The sequence below is a fragment of the Oncorhynchus clarkii genome, chromosome 7 (genome assembly GCF_045791955.1).
Source record: "Oncorhynchus clarkii lewisi isolate Uvic-CL-2024 chromosome 7, UVic_Ocla_1.0, whole genome shotgun sequence".
In the NCBI taxonomy this organism is placed as follows: Eukaryota; Metazoa; Chordata; class Actinopteri; order Salmoniformes; family Salmonidae; genus Oncorhynchus; species Oncorhynchus clarkii.
This window is the reverse complement of record NC_092153.1, coordinates 11812915-11840871: the sequence shown is the minus strand read 5'-3', so window position 1 is coordinate 11840871 and position 27957 is coordinate 11812915. Positions and strand designations below refer to the sequence as shown.

The 27957-nt window shown below is 48.2% G+C and overlaps 1 protein-coding gene across 5 annotated transcripts in view; it reads right to left on the bottom strand.

Moving 5' to 3' along the window:
• The window catches only part of LOC139412871 (tensin-1-like), a 192228-nt gene that overhangs the window by 11226 nt on the left and 153045 nt on the right, over positions 1-27957 (bottom strand). For 4 of the 5 annotated variants that reach the window (XM_071159660.1, XM_071159662.1, XM_071159663.1 and 1 more), the window contains 4 exons: positions 12075-13718; positions 10239-10322; positions 9614-9795; positions 9081-9228 (listed from right to left, as the gene is read on the bottom strand). In XM_071159660.1, the coding sequence (XP_071015761.1) occupies positions 9081-9228; positions 9614-9795; positions 10239-10322; positions 12075-13718 (2058 nt within the window). The remainder of the gene's footprint in view (positions 1-9080; positions 9229-9613; positions 9796-10238; positions 10323-12074; positions 13719-27957) is intronic. The other variant, XM_071159664.1, reaches the window with a different exon arrangement.

Sequence of the window (27957 nt, the reverse complement as noted above, 5' to 3'; positions counted from 1 at the left end):
GGTAGAAAAGAGTTTGGCAGGGTTGGCGTGGTGGACTGGACACAGTAATCTGAAGATTCCATCAGTTTTCCAGTGGAGGAAAAGAGTTTGGCAGGGTTGGCGTGGTGGACTGGACACAGTAATCTGAAGATTCCATCAATTTTCCAGTGGTAGAAAAGAGTTTGGCAGGGTTGGTGTGGTGGACTGGACACAGTAGTCTGAAGATTCCATCAGTTTTCCAGTGGTAGAAAAGAGTTTGGCAGGGTTGGTGTGGTGGACTGGACACAGTAATCTGAAGATTCCATCAGTTTTCCAGTGGTAGAAAAGAGTTTGGCAGGGTTGGCGTGGTGGACTGGACACAGTAATCTGAAGATTCCATCAGTTTTCCAGCGGAGGAAAAGAGTTTGGCAGGGTTGGTGTGGTGGACTGGACACAGTAATCTGAAGATTCCATCAGTTTTCCAGTGGTAGAAAATAGTTTGGCAGGGTTGGCGTGGTGGACTGGACACAGTAATCTGAAGATTCCATCAGTTTTCCAGTGGTAGAAAAGAGTTTGTCAGGGTTGGCGTGGTGGACTGGACACAGTAATCTGAAGATTCCATCAGTTTTCCAGTGGTAGAAAATAGTTTGGCAGGGTTGGCGTGGTGGACTGGACACAGTAATCTGAAGATTCCATCAGTTTTCCAGTGGTAGAAAAGAGTTTGGCAGGGTTGGCGTGGTGGACTGGACACAGTAATCTGAAGATTCCATCAGTTTTCCAGTGGAGGAAAAGAGTTTGGCAGGGTTGGCGTGGTGGACTGGACACAGTAATCTGAAGATTCCATCAGTTTTCCAGCGGAGGAAAAGAGTTTGGCAGGGTTGGTGTGGTGGACTGGACACAGTAATCTGAAGATTCCATCAGTTTTCCAGTGGTAGAAAAGAGTTTGGCAGGGTTGGCGTGGTGGACTGGACACAGTAATCTGAAGATTCCATCAGTTTTCCAGTGGTAGAAAAGAGTTTGGCAGGGTTGGCGTTGTGGACTGGACACAGTAATCTGAAGATTCCATCAGTTTTCCAGTGGTAGAAAAGAGTTTGGCAGGGTTGGCGTGGTGGACTGGACACAGTAATCTGAAGATTCCATCAGTTTTCCAGTGGAGGAAAAGAGTTTTGCAGGGTTGGAGTGGTGGACTGGACACAGTAATCTGAAGATTCCATCAGTTTTCCAGTGGAGGAAAATAGTTTGGCAGGGTTGGCGTGGTGGACTGGACACAGTAATCTGAAGATTCCATCAGTTTTCCAGTGGTAGAAAAGAGTTTGGCAGGGTTGGCGTTGTGGACTGGACACAGTAATCTGAAGATTCCATCAGTTTTCCAGTGGTAGAAAAGAGTTTGGCAGGGTTGGCGTGGTGGACTGGACACAGTAATCTGAAGATTCCATCAGTTTTCCAGTGGTAGAAAAGAGTTTGGCAGGGTTGGCGTGGTGGACTGGACACAGTAATCTGAAGATTCCATCAGTTTTCCAGTGGTAGAAAAGAGTTTGGCAGGGTTGGCGTGGTGGACTGGACACAGTAATCTGAAGATTCCATCAGTTTTCCAGTGGTAGAAAAGAGTTTGGCAGGGTTGGTGTGGTGGACTGGACACAGTAATCTGAAGATTCCATCAGTTTTCCAGTGGTAGAAAAGAGTTTGGCAGGGTTGGCGTGGTGGACTGGACACAGTAATCTGAAGATTCCATCAGTTTTCCAGTGGTAGAAAATAGTTTGGCAGGGTTGGCGTGGTGGACTGGACACAGTAATCTGAAGATTCCATCAGTTTTCCAGTGGTAGAAAAGAGTTTGGCAGGGTTGGCGTGGTGGACTGGACACAGTAATCTGAAGATTCCATCAGTTTTCCAGTGGTAGAAAAGAGTTTGGCAGGGTTGGTGTGGTGGACTGGACACAGTAATCTGAAGATTCCATCAGTTTTCCAGTGGTAGAAAAGAGTTTGGCAGGGTTGGAGTGGTGGACTGGACACAGTAATCTGAAGATTCCATCAGTTGTCCAGCGGAGGAAAAGAGTTTGGCAGGGTTGGCGGGGTGGACTGGACACAGTAATCTGAAGATTCCATCAGTTTTCCAGTGGTAGAAAAGAGTTTGGCAGGGTTGGCGTGGTGGACTGGACACAGTAATCTGAAGATTCCATCAGTTTTCCAGTGGTAGAAAAGAGTTTGGCAGGGTTGGCGTGGTGGACTGGACACAGTAATCTGAAGATTCCATCAGTTTTCCAGTGGTAGAAAAGAGTTTGGCAGGGTTGGCGTGGTGGACTGGACACAGTAATCTGAAGATTCCATCAGTTTTCCAGTGGTAGAAAAGAGTTTGGCAGGGTTGGCGTGGTGGACTGGACACAGTAATCTGAAGATTCCATCAGTTTTCCAGTGGTAGAAAAGAGTTTGGCAGGGTTGGTGTGGTGGACTGGACACAGTAATCTGAAGATTCCATCAGTTTTCCAGTGGTAGAAAAGAGTTTGGCAGGGTTGGCGTGGTGGACTGGACACAGTAATCTGAAGATTCCATCAGTTTTCCAGTGGTAGAAAAGAGTTTGGCAGGGTTGGCGTGGTGGACTGGACACAGTAATCTGAAGATTCCATCAGTTTTCCAGTGGTAGAAAAGAGTTTGGCAGGGTTGGCGTGGTGGACTGGACACAGTAATCTGAAGATTCCATCAGTTTTCCAGTGGAGGAAAAGAGTTTGGCAGGGTTGGCGTGGTGGACTGGACACAGTAATCTGAAGATTCCATCAATTTTCCAGTGGTAGAAAAGAGTTTGGCAGGGTTGGTGTGGTGGACTGGACACAGTAGTCTGAAGATTCCATCAGTTTTCCAGTGGTAGAAAAGAGTTTGGCAGGGTTGGTGTGGTGGACTGGACACAGTAATCTGAAGATTCCATCAGTTTTCCAGTGGTAGAAAAGAGTTTGGCAGGGTTGGCGTGGTGGACTGGACACAGTAATCTGAAGATTCCATCAGTTTTCCAGCGGAGGAAAAGAGTTTGGCAGGGTTGGTGTGGTGGACTGGACACAGTAATCTGAAGATTCCATCAGTTTTCCAGTGGTAGAAAAGAGTTTGGCAGGGTTGGCGTGGTGGACTGGACACAGTAATCTGAAGATTCCATCAGTTTTCCAGTGGTAGAAAAGAGTTTGGCAGGGTTGGCGTGGTGGACTGGACACAGTAATCTGAAGATTCCATCAGTTTTCCAGTGGTAGAAAATAGTTTGGCAGGGTTGGCGTGGTGGACTGGACACAGTAATCTGAAGATTCCATCAGTTTTCCAGTGGTAGAAAAGAGTTTGGCAGGGTTGGCGTGGTGGACTGGACACAGTAATCTGAAGATTCCATCAGTTTTCCAGTGGTAGAAAAGAGTTTGGCAGGGTTGGTGTGGTGGACTGGACACAGTAATCTGAAGATTCCATCAGTTTTCCAGTGGTAGAAAAGAGTTTGGCAGGGTTGGCGTGGTGGACTGGACACAGTAATCTGAAGATTCCATCAGTTTTCCAGTGGTAGAAAAGAGTTTGGCAGGGTTGGCGTGGTGGACTGGACACAGTAATCTGAAGATTCCATCAGTTTTCCAGTGGTAGAAAAAAGTTTGGCAGGGTTGGCGTGGTGGACTGGACACAGTAATCTGAAGATTCCATCAGTTTTCCAGTGGAGGAAAAGAGTTTGGCAGGGTTGGCGTGGTGGACTGGACACAGTAATCTGAAGATTCCATCAATTTTCCAGTGGTAGAAAAGAGTTTGGCAGGGTTGGTGTGGTGGACTGGACACAGTAGTCTGAAGATTCCATCAGTTTTCCAGTGGTAGAAAAGAGTTTGGCAGGGTTGGTGTGGTGGACTGGACACAGTAATCTGAAGATTCCATCAGTTTTCCAGTGGTAGAAAAGAGTTTGGCAGGGTTGGCGTGGTGGACTGGACACAGTAATCTGAAGATTCCATCAGTTTTCCAGCGGAGGAAAAGAGTTTGGCAGGGTTGGTGTGGTGGACTGGACACAGTAATCTGAAGATTCCATCAGTTTTCCAGTGGTAGAAAAGAGTTTGGCAGGGTTGGCGTGGTGGACTGGACACAGTAATCTGAAGATTCCATCAGTTTTCCAGTGGTAGAAAAGAGTTTGGCAGGGTTGGCGTTGTGGACTGGACACAGTAATCTGAAGATTCCATCAGTTTTCCAGTGGTAGAAAAGAGTTTGGCAGGGTTGGCGTGGTGGACTGGACACAGTAATCTGAAGATTCCATCAGTTTTCCAGTGGAGGAAAAGAGTTTTGCAGGGTTGGAGTGGTGGACTGGACACAGTAATCTGAAGATTCCATCAGTTTTCCAGTGGTAGAAAATAGTTTGGCAGGGTTGGCGTGGTGGACTGGACACAGTAATCTGAAGATTCCATCAGTTTTCCAGTGGTAGAAAAGAGTTTGGCAGGGTTGGCGTTGTGGACTGGACACAGTAATCTGAAGATTCCATCAGTTTTCCAGTGGTAGAAAAGAGTTTGGCAGGGTTGGCGTGGTGGACTGGACACAGTAATCTGAAGATTCCATCAGTTTTCCAGTGGAGGAAAAGAGTTTTGCAGGGTTGGAGTGGTGGACTGGACACAGTAATCTGAAGATTCCATCAGTTTTCCAGTGGTAGAAAATAGTTTGGCAGGGTTGGCGTGGTGGACTGGACACAGTAATCTGAAGATTCCATCAGTTTTCCAGTGGAGGAAAAGAGTTTGGCAGGGTTGGCGTGGTGGACTGGACACAGTAATCTGAAGATTCCATCAGTTTTCCAGTGGTAGAAAAGAGTTTGGCAGGGTTGGTGTGGTGGACTGGACACAGTAATCTGAAGATTCCATCAGTTTTCCAGTGGTAGAAAAGAGTTTGGCAGGGTTGGCGTGGTGGACTGGACACAGTAATCTGAAGATTCCATCAGTTTTCCAGCGGAGGAAAAGAGTTTGGCAGGGTTGGTGTGGTGGACTGGACACAGTAATCTGAAGATTCCATCAGTTTTCCAGTGGTAGAAAAGAGTTTGGCAGGGTTGGCGTGGTGGACTGGACACAGTAATCTGAAGATTCCATCAGTTTTCCAGTGGTAGAAAATAGTTTGGCAGGGTTGGCGTGGTGGACTGGACACAGTAATCTGAAGATTCCATCAGTTTTCTAGTGGAGGAAAAGAGTTTGGCAGGGTTGGCGTGGTGGACTGGACACAGTAATCTGAAGATTCCATCAGTTTTCCAGTGGTAGAAAAGAGTTTGGCAGGGTTGGCGTGGTGGACTGGACACAGTAATCTGAAGATTCCATCAGTTTTCCAGTGGAGGAAAAGAGTTTGGCAGGGTTGGCGTGGTGGAGTGGACACAGTAATCTGAAGATTCCATCAGTTTTCCAGTGGAGGAAAAGAGTTTGGTAGGGTTGGCGTGGTGGACTGGACACAGTAATCTGAAGATTCCATCAGTTTTCCAGTGGAGGAAAAGAGTTTGGCAGGGTTGGCGTGGTGGACTGGACACAGTAATCTGAAGATTCCATCAGTTTTCCAGTGGTAGAAAAGAGTTTGGCAGGGTTGGCGTGGTGGACTGGACACAGTAATCTGAAGATTCCATCAGTTTTCCAGTGGTAGAAAAGAGTTTGGCAGGGTTGGAGTGGTGGACTGGACACAGTAATCTGAAGATTCCATCAGTTTTCCAGTGGAGGAAAAGAGTTTGGCAGGGTTGGCGTGGTGGACTGGACACAGTAATCTGAAGATTCCATCAGTTTTCCAGTGGTAGAAAAGAGTTTGGCAGGGTTGGCGTGGTGGACTGGACACAGTAATCTGAAGATTCCATCAGTTTTCCAGTGGTGGAAAAGAGTTTGGCAGGGTTGGCGTGGTGGACTGGACACAGTAATCTGAAGATTCCATCAGTTTTCCAGTGGAGGAAAAGAGTTTGGCAGGGTTGGCGTGGTGGACTGGACACAGTAATCTGAAGATTCCATCAGTTTTCCAGTGGAGGAAAAGAGTTTGGCAGGGTTGGCGTGGTGGACTGGACACAGTAATCTGAAGATTCCATCAGTTTTCCAGTGGTAGAAAAGAGTTTGGCAGGGTTTGCGTGGTGGACTGGACACAGTAATCTGAAGATTCCATCAGTTTTCCAGTGGTAGAAAAGAGTTTGGCAGGGTTGGCGTGGTGGACTGGACACAGTAATCTGAAGATTCCATCAGTTTTCCAGTGGTGGAAAAGAGTTTGGCAGGGTTGGCGTGGTGGACTGGACACAGTAATCTGAAGATTCCATCAGTTTTCCAGTGGAGGAAAAGAGTTTGGCAGGGTTGGCGTGGTGGACTGGACACAGTAATCTGAAGATTCCATCAGTTTTCCAGTGGAGGAAAAGAGTTTGGCAGGGTTGGCGTGGTGGACTGGACACAGTAATCTGAAGATTCCATCAGTTTTCCAGTGGTAGAAAAGAGTTTGGCAGTGTTGGCGTGGTGGACTGGACACAGTAATCTGAAGATTCCATCAGTTTTCCAGTGGTAGAAAAGAGTTTGGCAGGGTTGGCGTGGTGGACGGGACACAGTAATCTGAAGATTCCATCAGTTTTCCAGTGGTAGAAAAGAGTTTGGCAGGGTTGGCGTGGTGGACTGGACACAGTAATCTGAAGATTCCATCAGTTTTCCAGTGGTAGAAAAGAGTTTGGCAGGGTTGGCGTGGTGGACTGGACACAGTAATCTGAAGATTCCATCAGTTTTCCAGTGGTAGAAAAGAGTTTGGCAGGGTTGGCGTGGTGGACTGGACACAGTAATCTGAAGATTCCATCAGTTTTCCAGTGGTAGAAAAGAGTTTGGCAGGGTTGGCGTGGTGGACTGGACACAGTAATCTGAAGATTCCATCAGTTTTCCAGTGGTAGAAAAGAGTTTGGCAGGGTTGGCGTGGTGGACTGGACACAGTAATCTGAAGATTCCATCAGTTTTCCAGTGGTAGAAAAGAGTTTGGCAGGGTTGGTGTGGTGGACTGGACACAGTAATCTGAAGATTCCATCAGTTTTCCAGTGGTAGAAAAGAGTTTGGCAGGGTTGGCGTGGTGGACTGGACACAGTAATCTGAAGATTCCATCAGTTTTCCAGTGGTAGAAAAGAGTTTGGCAGGGTTGGTTTGGTGGACTGGACACAGTAATCTGAAGATTCCATCAGTTTTCCAGCGGAGGAAAAGAGTTTGGCAGGGTTGGCGTGGTGGACTGGACACAGTAATCTGAAGATTCCATCAGTTTTCCAGTGGTAGAAAAGAGTTTGGCAGGGTTGGTGTGGTGGACTGGGCACAGTAATCTGAAGATTCCATCAGTTTTCCAGCGGAGGAAAAGAGTTTGGCAGGGTTGGAGTGGTGGACTGGACACAGTAATCTGAAGATTCCATCAGTTTTCCAGCGGAGGAAAAGAGTTTGGCAGGGTTGGCGTGGTGGACTGGACACAGTAATCTGAAGATTCCATCAGTTTTCCAGTGGTAGAAAAGAGTTTGGCAGGGTTGGCGTGGTGGACTGGACACAGTAATCTGAAGATTCCATCAGTTTTCCAGTGGTAGAAAAGAGTTTGGCAGGGTTGGCGTGGTGGACTGGACACAGTAATCTGAAGATTCCATCAGTTTTCCAGTGGTGGAAAAGAGTTTGGCAGGGTTGGCGTGGTGGACTGGACACAGTAATCTGAAGATTCCATCAGTTTTCCAGCGGAGGAAAAGAGTTTGGCAGGGTTGGCGTGGTGGACTGGACACAGTAATCTGAAGATTCCATCAGTTTTCCAGTGGTAGAAAAGAGTTTGGCAGGGTTGGCGTGGTGGACTGGACACAGTAATCTGAAGATTCCATCAGTTTTCCAGTGGTAGAAAAGAGTTTGGCAGGGTTGGCGTGGTGGACTGGACACAGTAATCTGAAGATTCCATCAGTTTTACAGTGGTAGAAAAGAGTTTGGCAGGGTTGGCGTGGTGGACTGGACACAGTAATCTGAAGATTCCATCAGTTTTCCAGTGGTAGAAAAGAGTTTGGCAGGGTTGGCGTGGTGGACTGGACACAGTAATCTGAAGATTCCATCAGTTTTCCAGTGGTAGAAAAGAGTTTGGCAGGGTTGGCGTGGTGGACTGGACACAGTAATCTGAAGATTCCATCAGTTTTCCAGTGGTAGAAAAGAGTTTGGCAGGGTTGGCGTGGTGGACTGGACACAGTAATCTGAAGATTCCATGCATCTTCCACTTACCAAAGAGTCCCACATCAATTCTTTGTCTGTCTGTTTCAAAGATAGTGCCTCCAGAGAGGGCAGGCAGGGGCCAGAGCAGGGGTAGTGGGGCAGGGTAAAGGGAGTAGATGGAGGGGGGTATCTGGGGGCTCAAAGCAGGTCCTTACTTCAACTACAGTGTGGCGGTGACCACTGCAGGAATAGGGAGCCCTAACCCTGCTTGGTCCCAAATAAGTCCAAAAGCAGTCTGTCTATTGAAATGATCATGTGTCAAGCATTAAGATAAATACAGATAGATAAAGTATTTATCTCTATGGTATCTCTACGGTGCCAAGAAGCAATCTACTGTCTAACCTGACATAATTTATAGGTCATAGTGATGAAACTACAATACATTATTATCTTCTATCTATTCCTGTGTGGCTCAGTTGGTAGAGCATGTAACTTGCCAGGGTTGTGGGTTTGACCCCCACAGAGGAACCGTATGAAAAAGTTAAATGATGTATGCATTCACTACTGTAAGTCGCTCTGGATAAGTGTGTCTGCTAAATGATTCAAATGTCATTTTTCAGTTTTATTCCCAGTCTCTCTCATCAGGGAATTAGTATTAGTTTACACTGAATCATCTCTACAAGAAAAAGAATGGTGTTATTGAATCCATTTAGGAAACCCACCACCACCGATTAGTCCCAATCAAAACACCAACAATTGAACATTACAGTAACAGCAGTGACTTTCTCTGGCCCTGTCCAAATAATGTCAGAACGCATCGTTCCTCCCTTATAAGAAGGCAGTAAAGAAGGACGCATCTTAAAAGCATTGGAACTGGGCCCCCTTCTACAACCACTTATTGTGCATCACTTTAGGCTGCAACTGCAAGTACGAAAGATACTACATGCTTAACGTTTATGACAGTAAGGTCTACTGGCGCCCTCTGTCTGCACGGAGGTGAACTTACACATGTTGAAGTAAGGGGTCTGAGGTGAGACAGGGAAGGCAGGGGTCAGGGGGTGGGCCTCACCACCACTGCTGAACATAGGACTGACAGCAGCCCGACCGTCAGCATCATCATCCCCATACGCCTCGCGGTAGCTGTGCATGGGGCCCTGGAAGGAGGGGACACAGCACACACGCAACACACACACAACACACGCCCACCCACATACACAGAAGGAGCCAGAAAATACACACGGACAAGGACAATACACACATAGAGGTAATGCAAACAGGCACAGACAGAAAATAACACACAGATACAAATACGGACAGAGATAGCGACACATTACAAACGCACACACACCAACACAAAGTCCACATAGACACACACACACACACACACACACACACACACACACACACACACACACACACACATGGTTACTCTCACAGTGAAACAATGAACTATTCAATGAATGGAAGACCATTTTAAGCTGATAAAGACTAGAGAGAGAGAGCTTGCTGCCTGTGGCTGGACAGGGGTATGTACTCTACCTCTCTGGGTCTTCCTCCAGGGTTGTGGATGTGGAAGTCTGACGAGTGGACAGGGGAGCGCACCGGCGCCCCCGTGTGGACTGGAGGGTCCTCGTTGCCACTCTGGTAGTGCCCCTCGCTAGTGGTCCGACGACGGACGGTCTCCTGAGCCTCCTCCGGCGTCATCCCATGGGAACGCATCCCTGGAACGCCAACAACAGAGTCAGGAATTCCCAAAGGCTTTCCTTCAGTTTCAGGAATGTATTTAGGAAGCATAATCACTTTAGTGGGGATCTAAAATATGGATCTGGAAATAAGTTTCAGAGTGTGTCTACACTGTATATTCCAGGTTTCATACATCATTCCAAACTTAAAATAAGTGATTTGCTTATTTTAAGAGGAATGTTGTCACGAGAGAGAGAGAGAGAGAGAGAGAGGGGGGGGGGGAGAGAGAGGGAGAGAGAGAGAGAGAGAGGGAGAGAGAGAGAGAGAGAGAGAGAGAGAGAGAGGGAGAGAGAGAGAGAGAGAGAGAGGGGGGGGGGGAGAGAGAGAGAGAGAGAGAGAGGGAGAGAGAGAGAGAGAGAGAGAGAGAGAGAGAGAGAGAGAGAGAGAGAGAGAGAGAGAGAGAGAGAGAGAGAGGACAAACCAGAGAAAGAATAAGAGCGATGGCGGTCAGATTGTGGCGTAGTGGAAATGCTTTCGTTGATGCCCTGAATACGAGCGTTGTACTCTGCTCACAGTGGGGGTGGTGGATAGGAGGCAGAGGAGGAGGTGGAGGAGGAAGAGAAGGAGGAGGAAGGAGGTGCAGGGGCAGATGCAACGGCGTGAAGGGTGGTCCAACAGAGCAGAGGAATGGATGGACAGAACAAGAGACAGAAACAGAAAAAGACAGAGAGAAAAAATGAATAAAGGAAAATGAACGTTTTATTCTGTGAAGTCATTAAGAAACAGAATAAAGATGGAAGTTAAAATGAGATATGAGAGAAATTAGAGCAGGGATAGAACCAAAATGTGCACATTCTGGAATCCCCCAGAAACGGATTAGGGAAACACTGCTTCACCATACATTAGTGTTAGGACATGTTTCCTGTTCTGTGTGGACCGCGGGAAGACTAGCTGCTGCTTTCACAACAGCTAATGGGGATCCTAATAAAATACCAAACACCAAGTCAACATCTGCGGTAGAAAGACAAAGGCAACTACCAAATAAGCCCACTTGGTGGCATCTGTGAGAACCATACCATACGCTTCCATACGTGGCGGGACGTGAATGTGGAAAATGCATGGTAGCTGAGAACTCAACCAGCATGTCTATTCTTACCACCTTAAATCTCATCTCCATGGTGTCCAACTCTCCCCTCGCTGTAGGACACAGCTCTGAGCTCACCGTAGGTTCAGACCATATCTGTCCTGCACAACTAAGAGTTTCTATCTAGCTAGCGCAATGCCATGATGATTCCACCTATTACCAAGGTCAGACAAAGCTGGGGACATGAAACAGTATCTTATATTTCCAATATAGAATTAGATATATTAGAGTACATGTAAACAGTAGCTTCTATTTCCAATATAGAATTAGATATATTAGAGTACATGTAAACAGTAGCTTCTATTTCCAGTATAGAATTTGATATATTAGAGTACATGTAAACAGTAGCTTCTATTTCCAATATAGAACTAGATATATTAGAGTACTTGTAAACAGTAGCTTCTATTTCCAATATAGAATTAGATATATTAGAGTACATGTAAACAGTAGCTTTTATTTCCAATATAGAATTAGATATATTAGAGTACATGTAAACAGTAGCTTCTATTTCCAATATAGAATTAGATATATTAGAGTACATGTAAACAGTGCACATCACTGAATAAGCCAGTGGTGATAGAATGCCGTTGATATACTGCATTTGACTATGACTGTGCTTCTCACAGTTCACAGCATGTTCCGGAACAAAGCGTTCATTGTGACTCTCAGCGGTGCCTGTAAGGATGACAGTCAAAACAAGGTCCCCTTGCAACTGTCCCTGCTAACGAATGTTTGGTAACAGTTATAAGGTGTTATTATGTAGTAGTGGCAGGTAGCCTAGTGGTTAGAGCGGTGGGCCAGTAACCGGAAGGTTGCTGAATCGAATCCCTGAGCTGACAAGGTAAAAATCTGTCGTTCTCCCCCTGTTCCCTAACCCACTGTTCCCCGGGTGCTGAAGACGTGGATGTGGATTAAGACAGCCCCCCCCACCTCTCTGATTCAGAGGGGTTGGGTTAAATACACATTTCAGTTGTACAACTTTCCTAATGCATTATAATACTTGTCACAAGCACATATGACATCATTATAATGTATTTTTGCTTGTATGTATTGTGACAGCGAATACCTCTGCTTTTGAAAATGACATAATGAAACATGAAATATGAAAATGACAGAAAATGGTGAAACTAAACAGGGATATTCAATCTAATCCTCAATCCGGTAGTGACTTACCAGCGATGCGTTGAGCCACCAGGCCCTCCAGGTTGAGGTTCTCCTCCTCAGGTTCTGGCTCCTTGAGAAGGGGGGAAGAGTTGGGGAGGGGGGAGGAGGAGGTGCTGTAGCCATGATAGGGAGACCCTCCCTTGCGGTCTGGGGAGTGGGACACCACCGTCCCACCTGGGTACGAGTTCAGGGGCTTCATCTGGAGCTGTCCGAAGATGGGGGAGGAGTCAGAGGGGTAGAGGGGGGAACCAGGCCCCTGGGCTGGGTGCATGTGGTAGGGCTCGGGGGGGTGTATGGGAGTGGTGTTTGTATGGGGCTGGTACGAGGCGGACCTCGGGGGGACATACGACAGGGGAGACTCAGCCACAGGACTCTGAATGGGCGATGTTGAAACCCGGCCAGCCGTCGACCTCAGAGGCTGTCCGAAGGCATTGTAGTTAATGTTATAGCCATGGATGGCTGAGTCTGCCTGGTAGGACGGCCTGGCCAGAGATTGGGAGAAGGGGATCTGGGCTGGCCCTCCTACTCTGTTCTCACCAGAGGGGGCGCTGTAGGACTTGGGAACCTGTCCTGTGTGTGGGTCCAGATCCAGCATCAGCATGTCGAGGGCTTCGATGGACTGCTCTATGTCGTGCTGAGAGGCGGTGGGGGGGAAGTGGGGCAGACTGTGGGTGCTCTGTAAGGGAGGACCGAAGGGGTCGTCTGGCAGACTGTACTGGTGCCATGCGCTCAGCCCCCTCTGGACTGCCTCCCTGCTACTGGTGCTCCTCTCAGGGGCCCTGGGCAGCTTGTGGCCTCCAGGCTCGGGGGTCCCGAAGGACTGGGAACGCTGCATATTCCCGTTCTGGTAACTGTTAGGAGAGTACTCCTCCTCCTGGGGCGAACTGGAGTCCATGATCCGCTCCTGTGCCGACGTAGAAGTCCGTACCCGGTGCACCGGCATCTCCCGTAGCTTCTCTAGGTATGGCCCGTCGTTCTGCCTATTAATGCGTATCTGTGATTGGTAGTACAGCTCTGCGGGCGTGGCCTGGCCCTCCAATGACGAGAGTGTTCCCAGACTGTCCACGCTGTTACCCTCCTGACTGATGTGCAGCTCGTCGTCCAAGATGTCCGTCTCGCGCTCTTCGGCGGAGGGGGCTGCAATGAGCCGGGTATGCCCGCTGACGTGCACCTGGGCTGGGACAAGGTGGCGTACTGCCCCCCCGGGGCTGGTGGAGGTAGCCAGGTAGGCCTGGCGGTGGAGCATGGGGGCCTCAAGGCCACTCAGAAGCTGGTCCAACTCTCTCTTCTCCTGGGGACTGAGAGGGGGATGACTGGGCGTGTTGTGGTTCTGGTTGGTGTTCACCGCTCCATGCAGCAACAGACTGTGGTCATCGGTACGATCGGTTTTGACGGATGCTGTCGAGTTCCCAGAGTCACTGCTGACCGAAAGGGCGTGGTCGACCGCAGGCAGGGAGGCGTGGCCCACTACCGGGAGGGTGCGGTCAGAACTTGGGAGGGTGTGGTCAGGGTGTTGGGGGGTGTGGTCTGCGTTGGTTAGGGGGTGGTCAAGGACGGGAAGGCCGTTGATTGTGACCACTCCATCGAGGGACTCTTTCTTTGTGACTCGGGCATACAGGCTGCCGTCGAGGGGGCCTTGGGTGTGAACAACGTCTGAAAGAGAGAAGAAGAATACATGCTATTAAAAGGTGTGCAAACAAAGAGGAGAAACGAACACATTTCTGATTTTGAAAACTCCTCACAAACGACCCAACATCACAGTCACTTTCACACCACAGGGACTTGTGCCTGACTCCTAACTGTTTCCTGAGACTGGACCACGACAGCTAGTCCTCCATGGAAAAGAGAATTCACTCCATCCTCCAAGGAGACACAACTTAATGGAAGCTTAAGTCAACACAGCATATTAATCTTCTAATACAGTAGTGTTGAGTGCATATATGTATATACATACACATCCAGGTCTTTCAGCCCTAAACACATGGAGCCTCCAGCCCACCATAACAGCCCTGGCTCTGGCTCTGGTCTAGTATAAGTACATTAGGGGTCCAAGCATCCCAGTCCAGGACCTGTCATGATGCGTCAGGCAGCACAACCCTACATGGCGTGACAAGGACCCCCGCACCACCGTCTGTGGAACATCTCCCAAACACAGTGCACGAACTCGCCATGGCAACGACAGAATTACCACATCAGAATTCCCAGATTCTTCAATATCAGAATCTACAGTATGTGAGAACACCAGAATTCCTATGTTATATATACAGTGTATGTCATTTGACATGTCCTGTGTCTATCTATATGAACGCAGCACGTTTCATTTGCTGAGGTGATTTTGTCACTGAGTAACTGTTTTTATGCATCGATGTCAGCATGCTGTGTATAATCCTCAGATGTTCTCCCATGCAGATGGGTTGGTTACATCACTCTTGATTTAAGGCCAGCATTTCCGATAATAGCCACCTCTCAAGTTTGGCAGGAGTCCCTGGCAACCTCCAGCACCCATTTCCTGGACCAATCACTCCACCAACCAATTCCTCAACAACTGGTCTCACAACAACTCTAAACTTGACCATGTCTGATGATGAATGATGGCATTAAGATCAAGAGGCATGTTTCAAACAATATGAGGCCCAATTTGAGACCAGAAACTCAGGTTCATATTGATTACAATGCCCTGCATCATCTTTGTTCTCCTATAAACGTCTCCAGAATATTTTCAGGACCATATTGACCATGAAAACACACACACACACACACACACGCACACGCGCACACACACACACACACACACACACACACACACACACACACACACACACACACACACCTCTACATCTCAAAAAGACCCCCCTTCTCTTTCAACAGCTGCTTAGAGGAACATGTGATATCTGGTCATCGGGAGCAGCTTCTGAACATCAGCACAGCAGGGTGTTAGTTGGTGGGGGGGTTCCACAGTGACACATGGAGAGGTTCTCTGACCACAGCTATTTACGAGGCCATGTCAACAATGCTACAGTAGCAGAATGAGAGAGAGAGAGGAGAGAGAAAGAGAAGAGGGAGAAAGCTACCCTTGCTTACCCACCAGAACACACTGTTCCTTATTTTTGTAGGGAACTTCTAGTGCTCCTGATATTGCCCGCAAAATACTTCCCAGTCCAGAACAGTTTGACTGATAACCTACTTCAAGCCAAGTCCAAGTCCTGAATCAACTCCTATGAAAGCTTTTCTTACCTGGAGATAGAGTTATTCTCTTCCTCCTTCCTTTCTGTGTTTTCTTTCCTTTAGTTTGATTAAATAGAGTAGCCCTTTGCCATCACACTTGGTTTGGTTGAGATGAAGGGGAGAAATCCTTCACTAGGCTATGATTCAAATGATACTGAGTTGGCATAGCCTTCCCCTCCCTCTCTCATTGGTTGGGAGGAGACAGAGATGTGCCACCCTTCACCTATTGATGTTGGGATTGGGCGAGGTGGGGTGGAGCTAGTCCATTCCCTGGGGAGTTGAACTATGAGTTGTGAGCTGTGAGCTGGTCCAGTGGAATCTGTCAGTTCCTTCCTGGCATTGGGAGTTTCCTAAAACTACAACACCCACGCAGCTAACCACCCTGAGCCCTGGCCTGGACCCACTCCTACACAGTGACATCACTCACACTCACACTGGGGTTTCCCTGGCCTCTCTCTCTCTAGTAATCTATCTGTCTCTATGTCTCTCTCTCACACACACACGCACGCACACGCACCCACACACACACACACACACACACACACACACACACACACACACACACACACACACACACACACACACACACACACTGAGGGTTTGCCTCCTACAGAAGAGGGGAGACCCTTGTTCTCAGAGACTGGGATCATTCAATGGAGAAAACCCAAAAACCAGAGGGGTGACACGTTTCCAGCTGTTGGTGTCTGTTCTGTTAGGAGGAACACATCTCTGTTCTGTTAGGAGGAACACATCTCTGTTCTGTTAGGAGGGACAGATCTCTGTTCTGTTAGGAGGAACACATCTCTGTTCTGTTAGGAGGGACAGATCTCTGTTCTGTTAGGAGGAACACATCTCTGTTCTGTTAGGAGGAACACATCTCTGTTCTGTTAGGAGGAACACATCTCTGTTCTGTTAGGAGGAACACATCTCTGTTCTGTTAGGAGGAACACATCTCTGTTCTGTTAGGAGAGGCAGATCTCTGTTCTGTTAGGAGAGACAGATCTCTGTTCTGTTAGGAGGAACACATCTCTGTTCTGTTAGGAGAGGCAGATCTCTGTTCTGTTAGGAGAGACAGATCTCTGTTCTGTTAGGAGGAACACATCTCTGTTCTGTTAGGAGGAACACATCTCTGTTCTGTTAGGAGAGACAGATCTCTGTTCTGTTAGGAGAGACAGATCTCTGTTCTGTTAGGAGAGGCAGATCTCTGTTCTGTTAGGAGGAACACATCTCTGTTCTGTTAGGAGAGACAGATCTCTGTTCTGTTAGGAGGGACAGATCTCTGTTCTGTTAGGAGGAACACATCTCTGTTCTGTTAGGAGGAACACATCTCTGTTCTGTTAGGAGGAACACATCTCTGTTCTGTTAGGAGGAACACATCTCTGTTCTGTTAGGAGGAACACATCTCTGTTCTGTTAGGAAAGACAGATCTCTGTTCTGTTAGGAGGAACACATCTCTGTTCTGTTAGGAGGAACACATCTCTGTTCTGTTAGGAGAGACAGATCTCTGTTCTGTTAGGAGAGACAGATCTCTGTTCTGTTAGGAGGAACACATCTCTGTTCTGTTAGGAGAGACAGATCTCTGTTCTGTTAGGAGAGACAGATCTCTGTTCTGTTAGGAGAGACAGATCTCTGTTCTGTTAGGAGAGACAGATCTCTGTTCTGTTAGGAGGAACATATCTCTGTTCTGTTAGGAGAGACAGATCTCTGTTCTGTTAGGAGAGGCAGATCTCTGTTCTGTTAGGAGGAACACATCTCTGTTCTGTTAGGAGAGACAGATCTCTGTTCTGTTAGGAGGAACACATCTCTGTTCTGTTAGGAGAGACAGATCTCTGTTCTGTTAGGAGAGGCAGATCTCTGTTCTGTTAGGAGGAACATATCTCTGTTCTGTTAGGAGAGACAGATCTCTGTTCTGTTAGGAGAGGCAGATCTCTGTTCTGTTAGGAGAGGCATATCTCTGTTCTGTTAGGAGAGGCAGATCTCTGTTCTGTTAGGAGGGACAGATCTCTGTTCTGTTAGGAGAGGCAGATCTCTGTTCTGTTAGGAGAGGCAGATCTCTGTTCTGTTAGGAGGGACAGATCTCTGTTCTGTTAGGAGAGACAGATCTATGTTCTGTTAGGAGGGACAGATCTCTGTTCTGTTAGGAGGAACACATCTCTGTTCTGTTAGGAGGAACACATCTCTGTTCTGTTAGGAGGAACACATCTCTGTTCTGTTAGGAGAGACAGATCTATGTTCTGTTAGGAGAGACAGATCTCTGTTCTGTTAGGAGAGACAGATCTCTGTTCTGTTAGGAGGAACACATCTCTGTTCTGTTAGGAGAGACAGATCTCTGTTCTGTTAGGAGAGACAGATCTCTGTTCTGTTAGGAGGGGCAGATCTCTGTTCTGTTAGGAGAGGCAGATCTCTGTTCTGTTAGGAGGAACACATCTCTGTTCTGTTAGGAGGAACACATCTCTGTTCTGTTAGGAGAGACAGATCTCTGTTCTGTTAGGAGAGACAGATCTCTGTTCTGTTAGGAGAGGCAGATCTCTGTTCTGTTAGGAGGGGCAGATCAATGTTCTGTTAGGAGGAACACATCTCTGTTCTGTTAGGAGAGACAGATCTCTGTTCTGTTAGGAGGAACACATCTCTGTTCTGTTAGGAGAGACAGATCTCTGTTCTGTTAGGAGAGGCAGATCTCTGTTCTGTTAGGAGGAACACATCTCTGTTCTGTTAGGAGAGACAGATCTCTGTTCTGTTAGGAGGAACACATCTCTGTTCTGTTAGGAGAGACAGATCTCTGTTCTGTTAGGAGAGACAGATCTCTGTTCTGTTAGGAGGGGCAGATCTCTGTTCTGTTAGGAGAGGCAGATCTCTGTTCTGTTAGGAGGAACACATCTCTGTTCTGTTAGGAGGAACACATCTCTGTTCTGTTAGGAGAGACAGATCTCTGTTCTGTTAGGAGAGACAGATCTCTGTTCTGTTAGGAGGAACACATCTCTGTTCTGTTAGGAGGAACACATCTCTGTTCTGTTAGGAGAGACAGATCTCTGTTCTGTTAGGAGGAACACATCTCTGTTCTGTTAGGAGAGACAGATCTCTGTTCTGTTAGGAGAGACAGATCTCTGTTCTGTTAGGAGAGACAGATCTCTGTTCTGTTAGGAGAGGCATATCTCTGTTCTGTTAGGAGGAACACATCTCTGTTCTGTTAGGAGAGGCAGATCTCTGTTCTGTTAGGAGAGACAGATCTCTGTTCTGTTAGGAGAGGCAGATCTCTGTTCTGTTAGGAGGAACACATCTCTGTTCTGTTAGGAGAGACAGATCTCTGTTCTGTTAGGAGAGACAGATCTCTGTTCTGTTAGGAGAGACATATCTCTGTTCTGTTAGGAGAGGCATATCTCTGTTCTGTTAGGAGGAACACATCTCTGTTCTGTTAGGAGAGACAGATCTCTGTTCTGTTAGGAGAGACAGATCTCTGTTCTGTTAGGAGAGGCAGATCTCTGTTCTGTTAGGAGAGGCAGATCTCTGTTCTGTTAGGAGGGACAGATCTCTGTTCTGTTAGGAGGAACACATCTCTGTTCTGTTAGGAGAGACAGATCTCTGTTCTGTTAGGAGAGGCAGATCTCTGTTCTGTTAGGAGAGGCATATCTCTGTTCTGTTAGGAGAGGCAGATCTCTGTTCTGTTAGGAGGGACAGATCTCTGTTCTGTTAGGAGGGACAGATCTCTGTTCTGTTAGGAGGGACAGATCTCTGTTCTGTTAGGAGAGGCAGATCTCTGTTCTGTTAGGAGAGGCATATCTCTGTTCTGTTAGGAGAGGCAGATCTCTGTTCTGTTAGGAGGGACAGATCTCTGTTCTGTTAGGAGGGACAGATCTCTGTTCTGTTAGGAGGGACAGATCTCTGTTCTGTTAGGAGAGGCAGATCTCTGTTCTGTTAGGAGAGGCAGATCTCTGTTCTGTTAGGAGGGACAGATCTCTGTTCTGTTAGGAGAGACAGATCTCTGTTCTGTTAGGAGGGACAGATCTCTGTTCTGTTAGGAGAGGCACATCTCTGTTCTGTTAGGAGAGGCACATCTCTGTTCTGTTAGGAGAGGCAGATATCTGTTCTGTTAGGAGGGACAGATCTCTGTTCTGTTAGGAGAGGCAGATCTGTTCTGTTAGGAGAGGCAGATCTCTGTTCTGTTAGGAGGGACAGATCTCTGTTCTGTTAGGAGGGACAGATCTCTGTTCTGTTAGGAGGGACAGATCTCTGTTCCGTTAGGAGGGGCAGATCTCTGTTCTGTTAGGAGAGGCAGATCTCTGTTCTGTTAGGAGAGGCAGATCTCTGTTCTGTTAGGAGGGGCAGATCTCTGTTCTGTTAGGAGGGACAGATCTCTGTTCTGTTAGGAGGGACAGATCTCTGTTCTGTTAGGAGAGACAGATCTCTGTTCTGTTAGGAGAGGCAGATCTCTGTTCTGTTAGGAGGGGCAGATCTCTGTTCTGTTAGGAGGGGCAGATCTCTGGAAAAAATAAACTATGATTGGACATGGTGACATTTAACCAAACTCATAAAGTCTAGGGAAGACAGGGAAGAGAGGGGAAAGCAGTGAAAGAAAGGAAATACATGGGAGGATAACTGAGAAAGAGGGAGAGGTTCCCAAACTGTGGTTCATGACTCACTGGTGGTACATGATCACATGACATATTTTCTGGTACCAAAATAGCCTGTTTGTAAATCCTCAAATACACTAATGCTTTTAAATATGGTCCGTGTGTCACGTTCTGACCATCGTTCGTGTGTGTTTTCCTTGTTTTAGTGTTGGTCAGGACGTGAACTGGGTGGGCATTCTATGTTGGATGTCTTGTTTGTCTATTTCTATGTCTGGCCTGATATGGTTCTCAATCAGAGGCAGGTGTTAGTCATTGTCTCTGATTGGGAACCATATTTAGGTAGCCTGGGTTTCACTGTGTGTTTGTGGGTGATTGTCCTTAGTGTTAGTTTGCACCAGTTTAGGCTGTTTCGGTTTTCATTACGTTTATTATTTTGCACTGTTTGTATTTAGATTCGTGTTGCTATAGTCACAATAAACATGGATCGCAATCTACACGCCGCATTTTGGTCCGACTCTCCTTCTCATCAAGAAAACCGTTACAGAATCACCCACCACAAATGGACCAAGCAGCGTGTCGACAGGCAGGAGCAGCGCGAGGAGACGCGCAATAAGGATTTCTGGACATGGGAGGAAATCCTCGACGGGAGAGGACCCTGGGCTAAACCAGGGGAGTGTAGCCGCCCAAAGGTGCAGCAGGAGAAGAGGCAACAGGAGCAGCCCAAAGAGGAGGTATGGACATGGGAGGACGAATTAGAAGGAAGAGGACCCTGGGCTCAGCCAGGAGAATATCGCCGCCCCAAAGAAGAACTGGAGGCGGCGAAAGCTGAGAGGCGCAGATATGAGGAGGCAGCACGACGTAGCGGATGGAAGCCTGAGAGGCAGCCCCAAAAATGTCTTTGTTGGGGGGCTAACAGGGAGTATGGCTACGTCAGGTAGGAGACCTGGGCAGACTCCCTGTGCTTACCGGGGGGCTAGAGAGACCGGACAGGCACCGTGTTATGCAGTGGTGCGCACTGTGTCTCCAGTGCGGGTGCATAGCCCGGTGCGGTATATTCCAGCTCCGCGTGTCGGCCGGGCTAGATTGAGCGTCGAGCCTAATGCCATGAAGCCGGCTCTACGCAGCTGGTCCCCAGTGCGTCTCCTTGGGCCGGCTTACATGGCACCAGCCTTGCGCTCGGTGTCTCCGGTTCGCCTGCATAGCCCAGTGCGGGCTATTCCACCTCGCCGCACTGGCAGGGCGACCGTGAGCATTCAACCAGGTAAGGTTGGGCAGGCTCGGTGCTCAAGAGCTCCAGTGCGCCTGCACGGTCCGGTTTTTCCAGTACCACCTCCACACCCCAGCCCTCCGGTAGCAGCTCCCCGCACCAGGCTTCCTGTGCGTGTCCTCGGCCCAGTACCACCAGTGCCAGCACCACGCATCAGGCCTACAGTGCGCCTCGCCTGTCCAGCGCTGCCAGAGCCTTCCTCCTCTCCAGCGCTGTCGGAGTCTCCCGCCTGTTTAGCGCTGTTAGAGCCTTCCTTCTCTACAGCGCTGCCGGAGTCTCCCGCCTGTTCAGAACTGCCAGTCTGCATAGAGCTGCCAGTCTGCAAGGAGCTGCCAGTCTGCATAGAGCTGCCAGTCTGCAAGGAGCTGCCAGTCTGCAAGGAGCTGCCAGTCTGCAAGGAGCTGCCAGTCTGCAAGGAGCTGCCAGTCTGCAAGGAGCTGCCAGTCTGCAAGGAGCTGCCAGTCTGCAAGGAGCCGCCAGAGCTGCCTTTCTGCAGGATGCCGCCAAAGCTGCCAGTCTGCAAGGAGCCGCCAGAGCTGCCAGTCTGCAAGGAGCCGCCAGAGCTGCCAGTTAGCATGGAGCAGCCAGGGCCGCCAGTCAGTATGGAGCAGCCAGGGCCGCCAGTCAGCATGGAGCAGCCAGGGCCGCCAGTCAGCATGGAGCAGCCAGGGCCGCCAGTCAGCATGGAGCAGCCTGGGCCGCCAGTCAGCATGGAGCAGCCAGTCAGCATGGAGCAGCCAGAGCAGCCAGTCAGCATGGAGCAGCCAGAGCTTCCAGTCAGCATGGAGCAGCCAGTCAGCATGGAGCAGCCAGAGCTGCCAGTCATCATGGAGCAGCCAGTCAGCATGGAGCAGCCAGAGCAGCCAGTCGACCAGACTCTTCCAGATCTGCCAGTCGACCAGACTCTTCCAGATCTGCCAGTCGACCAGACTCTTCCAGATCTGCCAGTCGACCAGACTCTTCCAGATCTGCCTGTCGACCAGACTCTTCCAGATCTGCCAGTCGACCAGACTCTTCCAGATCTGCCAGTCGACCAGACTCTTCCAGATCTGCCAGTCGACCAGACTCTTCCAGATCTGCCAGTCGACCAGACTCTTCCAGATCTGCCAGTCGACCAGAATCTTCCAGATCTGCCAGTCGACCAGAATCTTCCAGATCTGCCAGTCGACCAGAATCTTCCAGATCCGCCAGTCGACCAGACTCTTCCAGATCCGCCAGTCGACCAGACTCTTCCAGATCCGCCAGTCGACCAGACTCTTCCGGATCCGCCAGTCAGCCAGGATCTTCCAGAACAGCCAGCCAGCCAGGATCTGCCGGATCCAACCACCTGCCTGAGCTTCCTCTCAGTGCTGAGCTTCCTCTCAGTGCTGAGCTTCCTCTCAGTGCTGAGCTACCCATCAGTCCCGAGCTACCTCTGTCCCGAGCTGCCCCTCTGTCCCGAGCGGTCTTTAAGGAGGGTAACCTATCTAGGGACGCTAAGGAGGTGGACTAAAACTGTTATGGAGTGGGGTCCACGTCCAGCGCCAGAGCCGCCACCGCGGACAGAAGCCCACCCACACCCTCCCCCATAGGTTTAAGTTGTGCGTCCGGAGTCCGCACCTTGGAGGGGGGGTACTGTCACGTTCTGACCATCGTTCGTGTGTGTTTTCCTTGTTTTAGTGTTGGTCAGGACGTGAACTGGGTGGGCATTCTATGTTGGATGTCTTGTTTGTCTATTTCTATGTCTGGCCTGATATGGTTCTCAATCAGAGGCAGGTGTTAGTCATTGTCTCTGATTGGGAACCATATTTAGGTAGCCTGGGTTTCACTGTGTGTTTGTGGGTGATTGTCCTTAGTGTTAGTTTGCACCAGTTTAGGCTGTTTCGGTTTTCATTACGTTTATTATTTTGCACTGTTTGTATTTAGATTCGTGTTGCTATAGTCACAATAAACATGGATCGCAATCTACACGCCGCATTTTGGTCCGACTCTCCTTCTCATCAAGAAAACCGTTACACCGTGAGGGAAATGTATGGGAACCTGTCGTCTCCACCCATCAGCACCTTCAAACGACTCTATAGTGAATTTGAACACCGAGACTTTCTTGTCTCACAGATGACTTATTTCGATTTTTGTCCCGTCTACACACACACACACACACACACACACGACTGACATAAACCTCGATCCCTGGCACACACACAATGCCCATGGTCTCAAAGAGGCTCTTTATACATATCATCTTTGTGTATTATTCACACACACACACACACATTCCTGTGTGCCTAAGTTGAAAGCAACAGACGAATTGTGGTGAGCTGGGCTTTCTCTATTATTAAAAACAAAGAATATGTAAAGATGTGTGAGTTTTGATGTATGGGAGAGTTCACCGCCATCGTTGGGACACGTTGATGATGGATGTATGTCGTGTATAGAATCAACATATTCCTGCTCAGCTGGAAGTGAGAATTGCTGGGGTGGGTTTCAGTATAGATTCACTGGCCTTAAAAAACACAGGGACAATTTTTAGTACAGTAAGTCGTTGCTGAGCCACCATAAAGCTTCTTAGTATGCTAGCCAAGCGATAGCTGTGGCTTTGAAACAAAGACCAATCCATAAATCTCTTCCAACATGAATCTGCCCGGCAGGAAAAGCTAGTTAGGGTAGTCAGCTAAAGTAGATGCCATTCCCCTAAGACTACACTGAGATGAGGTACACTGTTTGTCCATTAGCTGAATTTAGGCCTACAGTTACTATCAGTGACGAGACAGACATTTCTTCTGAGTGGGTCACAAATAGGACAGAGTTGACAGGACGGAGTTGACTTGACAGAGTTGACAGGACAAGAGTTGACAGGACAGAGTTAACAGGCTCATATATAGACATAGTTTGGGGCTAAACTGAGAGATGGACATCATTAGCCTTCCATTCATGTATCATTCAATTGACTTAGCCAATGGTTCCTCAGAGGCCTTGTGGAGTGCGAGGCTCATAAGACACGGGCATGCACGCATACACATACAGTGCCTTCGGAAAGTATTCAGACCCCTTGACTTTTTTCACATTTTGTTCCGTTACAGCCTTATTCTTATTCTGGATTGAATTCAATTGATTGGACATGATTTGGAAAGGCACACACCTGTCTATATAAGGTCCCACAGTTGACCAAAAACCAAGCCATGAGGTCAAAGGAATTGTCTGTAGAGCTCAGAGACATATTGTGCCGAGGCACAGATCTAGGGAAGGGTAACAAAAAATGTCTGCAACATTGAAGGTCCCCAAGAACACAGTGGCCTCCATCATTCTTAAATGGAAGAAGTTTGGACACACCAAGACTGAGCAATCGGGGGAGAAGCGCCTTGGTCAGGGAGATGACCAAGAACCCGATGGTCACTCTGACAGAGCTTCAGAGTTCCTCTGTGGAGATGGGAGAACCTTCCAGAAAAATAATATCTGCAGCACTCCACCAATCGGGCCTTTATGGTAGAGTGGCCAGACGGAAGTCACTCATCAGTAAAAGACAGCCCACTTGGAGTTTGCCAAAAGTGACATAAAGACTCCCAGACCATGAGAAACAAGATTCTCTGGTCTGATGAAACCAAGATTGAACTCTTTGGCCTGAATGCCAAGCGTCACGTCTGGAGGAAACCTGGCACCATCTCTACGGTGAAGCATGGTGGTGGTGCTTCTACACCTGCATTGCTTGCTGTTTGGGGTTTTAGGCTGGGTTTCTGTACAGCACTTTGAGATATCAGCTGATGTATGAAGGTCTATATAAATACATTTGATTTGATTTTTATTTGGTGGCAGCATCATGCTGTGGGGATGTTTTTTAGCGTTATGGACTGGGAGAGTAGTCAGGATCAAGGCAAAGATGAACAGAGCAAAGTACAGAGAGATTCTTGATGAAAACCTGCTCAAGAGCGCTCAGGACCTCAGACTGGGGCAAAGGTTCACGTTCCAACAGGACAACGACCCTAAGCACACAGCCAAGACAACGCAGGAGTGGCTTTGGGACAAGTCTCTGAATGCCCTTGAGTGGCCCAGCCAGAACCCGGACTTGAACCCAATCGAACATCTCTGGAGAGACCTGAACATCTCTGCAGCGACGCTCCCCATCCAACCTGAAAGAGCTTGAGAGGATCTGCAGAGAGGAATGGGAGAAACTTCCCAAATACAGGTGTGCCAAGCTTGTAGCTTCCTACCTAAGAAGAGTCTGTAATCACTGCCCAAGGTGCTTCAACAAAGTACTAAGTAAAGGGTCTGAATGCTTATGTAAATGTGATTTTTCAGGTTTGCAAACATTTCTAAAAAACTGTTTTTGCTTTGTCATTATGGGGTATTGTGTATAGATTGATGAGGGAAAAACACAATTTAAACAATTTCAGAATAAGTCTGTAATGTAACAAAATTTTGAAAAAGTTAAGTGGTTTGAGTACTTACCGAATACACTCTATACACACACACTTAAGGGTGGGAAAATACTACAGCCCACTTAAAGACAAATCCCCTGCTGGGTGGCTACTGATTGTGCTAAGCTAGCTAGCAGCACCGTGGCAGAACCTCCATGTTGTGACTGGATGAAGACAAGACCAACAGTGTTGTGGATCTGGTAAGGAGTTAACCTAATATCCCCTCAGATGATGAAGTCGAACAAAGAACACTGGCTAAAAAAGATATATAGATACGGACACTGGGAAAGAAAGACACACATTAGAGTGTGAGAACATACACTCTCACACACACCACCCAAACATGTTCCTCAGAAAAGTTCCTATTCCTCTGAGTGTGTGAGAGGAATGTGGTGTAGAAGTCTTCCTTGGGGTGTGCTCTGGGTCTGACCGTATGGGATACACGTTATTCTCATAAATTCCCAACCCACAACCCCACAGCTCACTACATACATAGAGAAACGCACGAAAGCCCCTCTCTCCTCACACAGACTCTCACACACAGACAGCACTATTTAAGGGAAATAGTTGACCTGTGCCGCGGGTCTTTCGGGTCTTACTGATGAGGGGGGAGGAAACGGGACAACACAGGGTTAGCGGGGGCAACCAGGAACAAACCGGGGCCTGTAAAACCAGGAAGGAAGGCATGCTGCTAGAGAGAGGGGCATGATGGGATGAAAACAGCAGGTCCTGGAGGCTAGTTAATTCATAAACAAACAATACTAAAACCGCACAGTCAGTCACACATCTAAAACAGCCACAGAGAGAGAGGGAGGGAGGGAGGGAGGGAGGGAGGGAGGGAGGGAGGGAGGTAACAGCACTGAGATATCAGCTGATGTACGAAGGGCTATATAAATACATTTGATTTGATTTGAGAAAGAGAAACCCACACAGAGAGAGCTCTACAAAGAGAGAGAGGAGGACAGAAATAGATGAAAAGTGAAAGAATAATGAGAAATCTGCAGCCGGCCTAGAAGCACAGTATAAAACTAAGGGTCTGTCTGTAGTTGCCCCCTGCGCACGGTCTCTCCCATAAACAGTTCAAATTAGTATTTGGTGACAATAAGCTGATCCTGGATCTGTGCCTGTGGTGCAATGTTGGGGTCTGGCCAGGTGTAAATCACCCTGACCAGCAACAGCCCCTAGCTGTCATCTCAGCCACACACCACACAGACAACACGTCCCCGTTAGATGATGTCATGGCCTGACTTTGCCAGACAGCCTAAAGGGCGTCTCTCTACGGGACATGACACCCACCTCAGCAGGGACGGGCTTTGATATCGCTGTGCCAACCAGCAGTCTGCATTCCAGAGCCTCATGAAGATGGTTGAATGACAAACACTAGGGCTAGTCTGTCTGTCTGTCTGTCTGTCTGTCTGTCTGTCTGTCTGTCTGTCATAGAGACGTGTCTTACTGTCTGTCTGTCAGTCAGTCAGTTAGTCCAAGAGGTGTTGTGACAGCCGTATCAGTATGTGTGGTAAAGATAACTGTCATGGAGATGTCTGTCAACTTGTCTGCCTGTCTGTCTGTCTGTCTGTCTGTCTGTCTGTCTGTCTGTCTGTCTGTCTGTCTGCCTGTCTGCCTGTCTGTCTGTCTGTCTGTCTGTCTGTCTGTCTGTCTGTCTGTCTGCCTGTCTGCCTGTCTGTCTGTCTGTCAGTCAGTCAGTTAGTCCAAGAGGTGTTGTGACAGCCGTATCAGTATGTATGGTAAAGATAACTGTCATGGAGATGTCTGTCAACTTGTCTGTCTGTCAGCATGTCTGTCTGTCTGTCAACCCATCTGTATTTGGTAGTAATAGCATGGAAGTCATATCAGTAACTGAACTAAAGATTACATGTCATGATGTCTGCCTATCTCTCTGTCTGGGAGTTGACGACTGTCTGCAAGGATCACTGGAAGATCCAGACTCTGGTATACCCCTAAAATAAAACCTATACGCCATCGCTGTAAATGGTATAGAGAGTCAGAGAGAGACAGTGAGAGCTGAGGTAGCAAGGAGCCAGAGAGAGACAGTGAGAGCTGAAGTAGCAAGGAGCCAGAGAGAGACTGTGAGAGCTGAGGTAGCAAGGAGCCAGAGAGAGACTGTGAGAGCTGAGGTAGCAAGGAGCCAGAGAGAGACAGTGAGACCAGATGTATGAGGGAGACAGTGAAAGACAGGGGATAGTTGAGGTATGGAGGGACAATCATAGTTGAAGTAGGGGCAGGGATGATGACACTGAGGGACAGAGAGATAACTGAGTCAGACATGAGGTAGCTGAGGTATGGAGGGACAGTGAGAGACAGGCGATAACTAAAGGCAGATAAGAGGTAGGTGAGGTATGGGGGGAAATTGAGGGACAGAGAGATAGCTGAGTCAGATATGTGGTAGCTGAGGTATCTAGGGGGCTCTGAGGAGCTTAGGG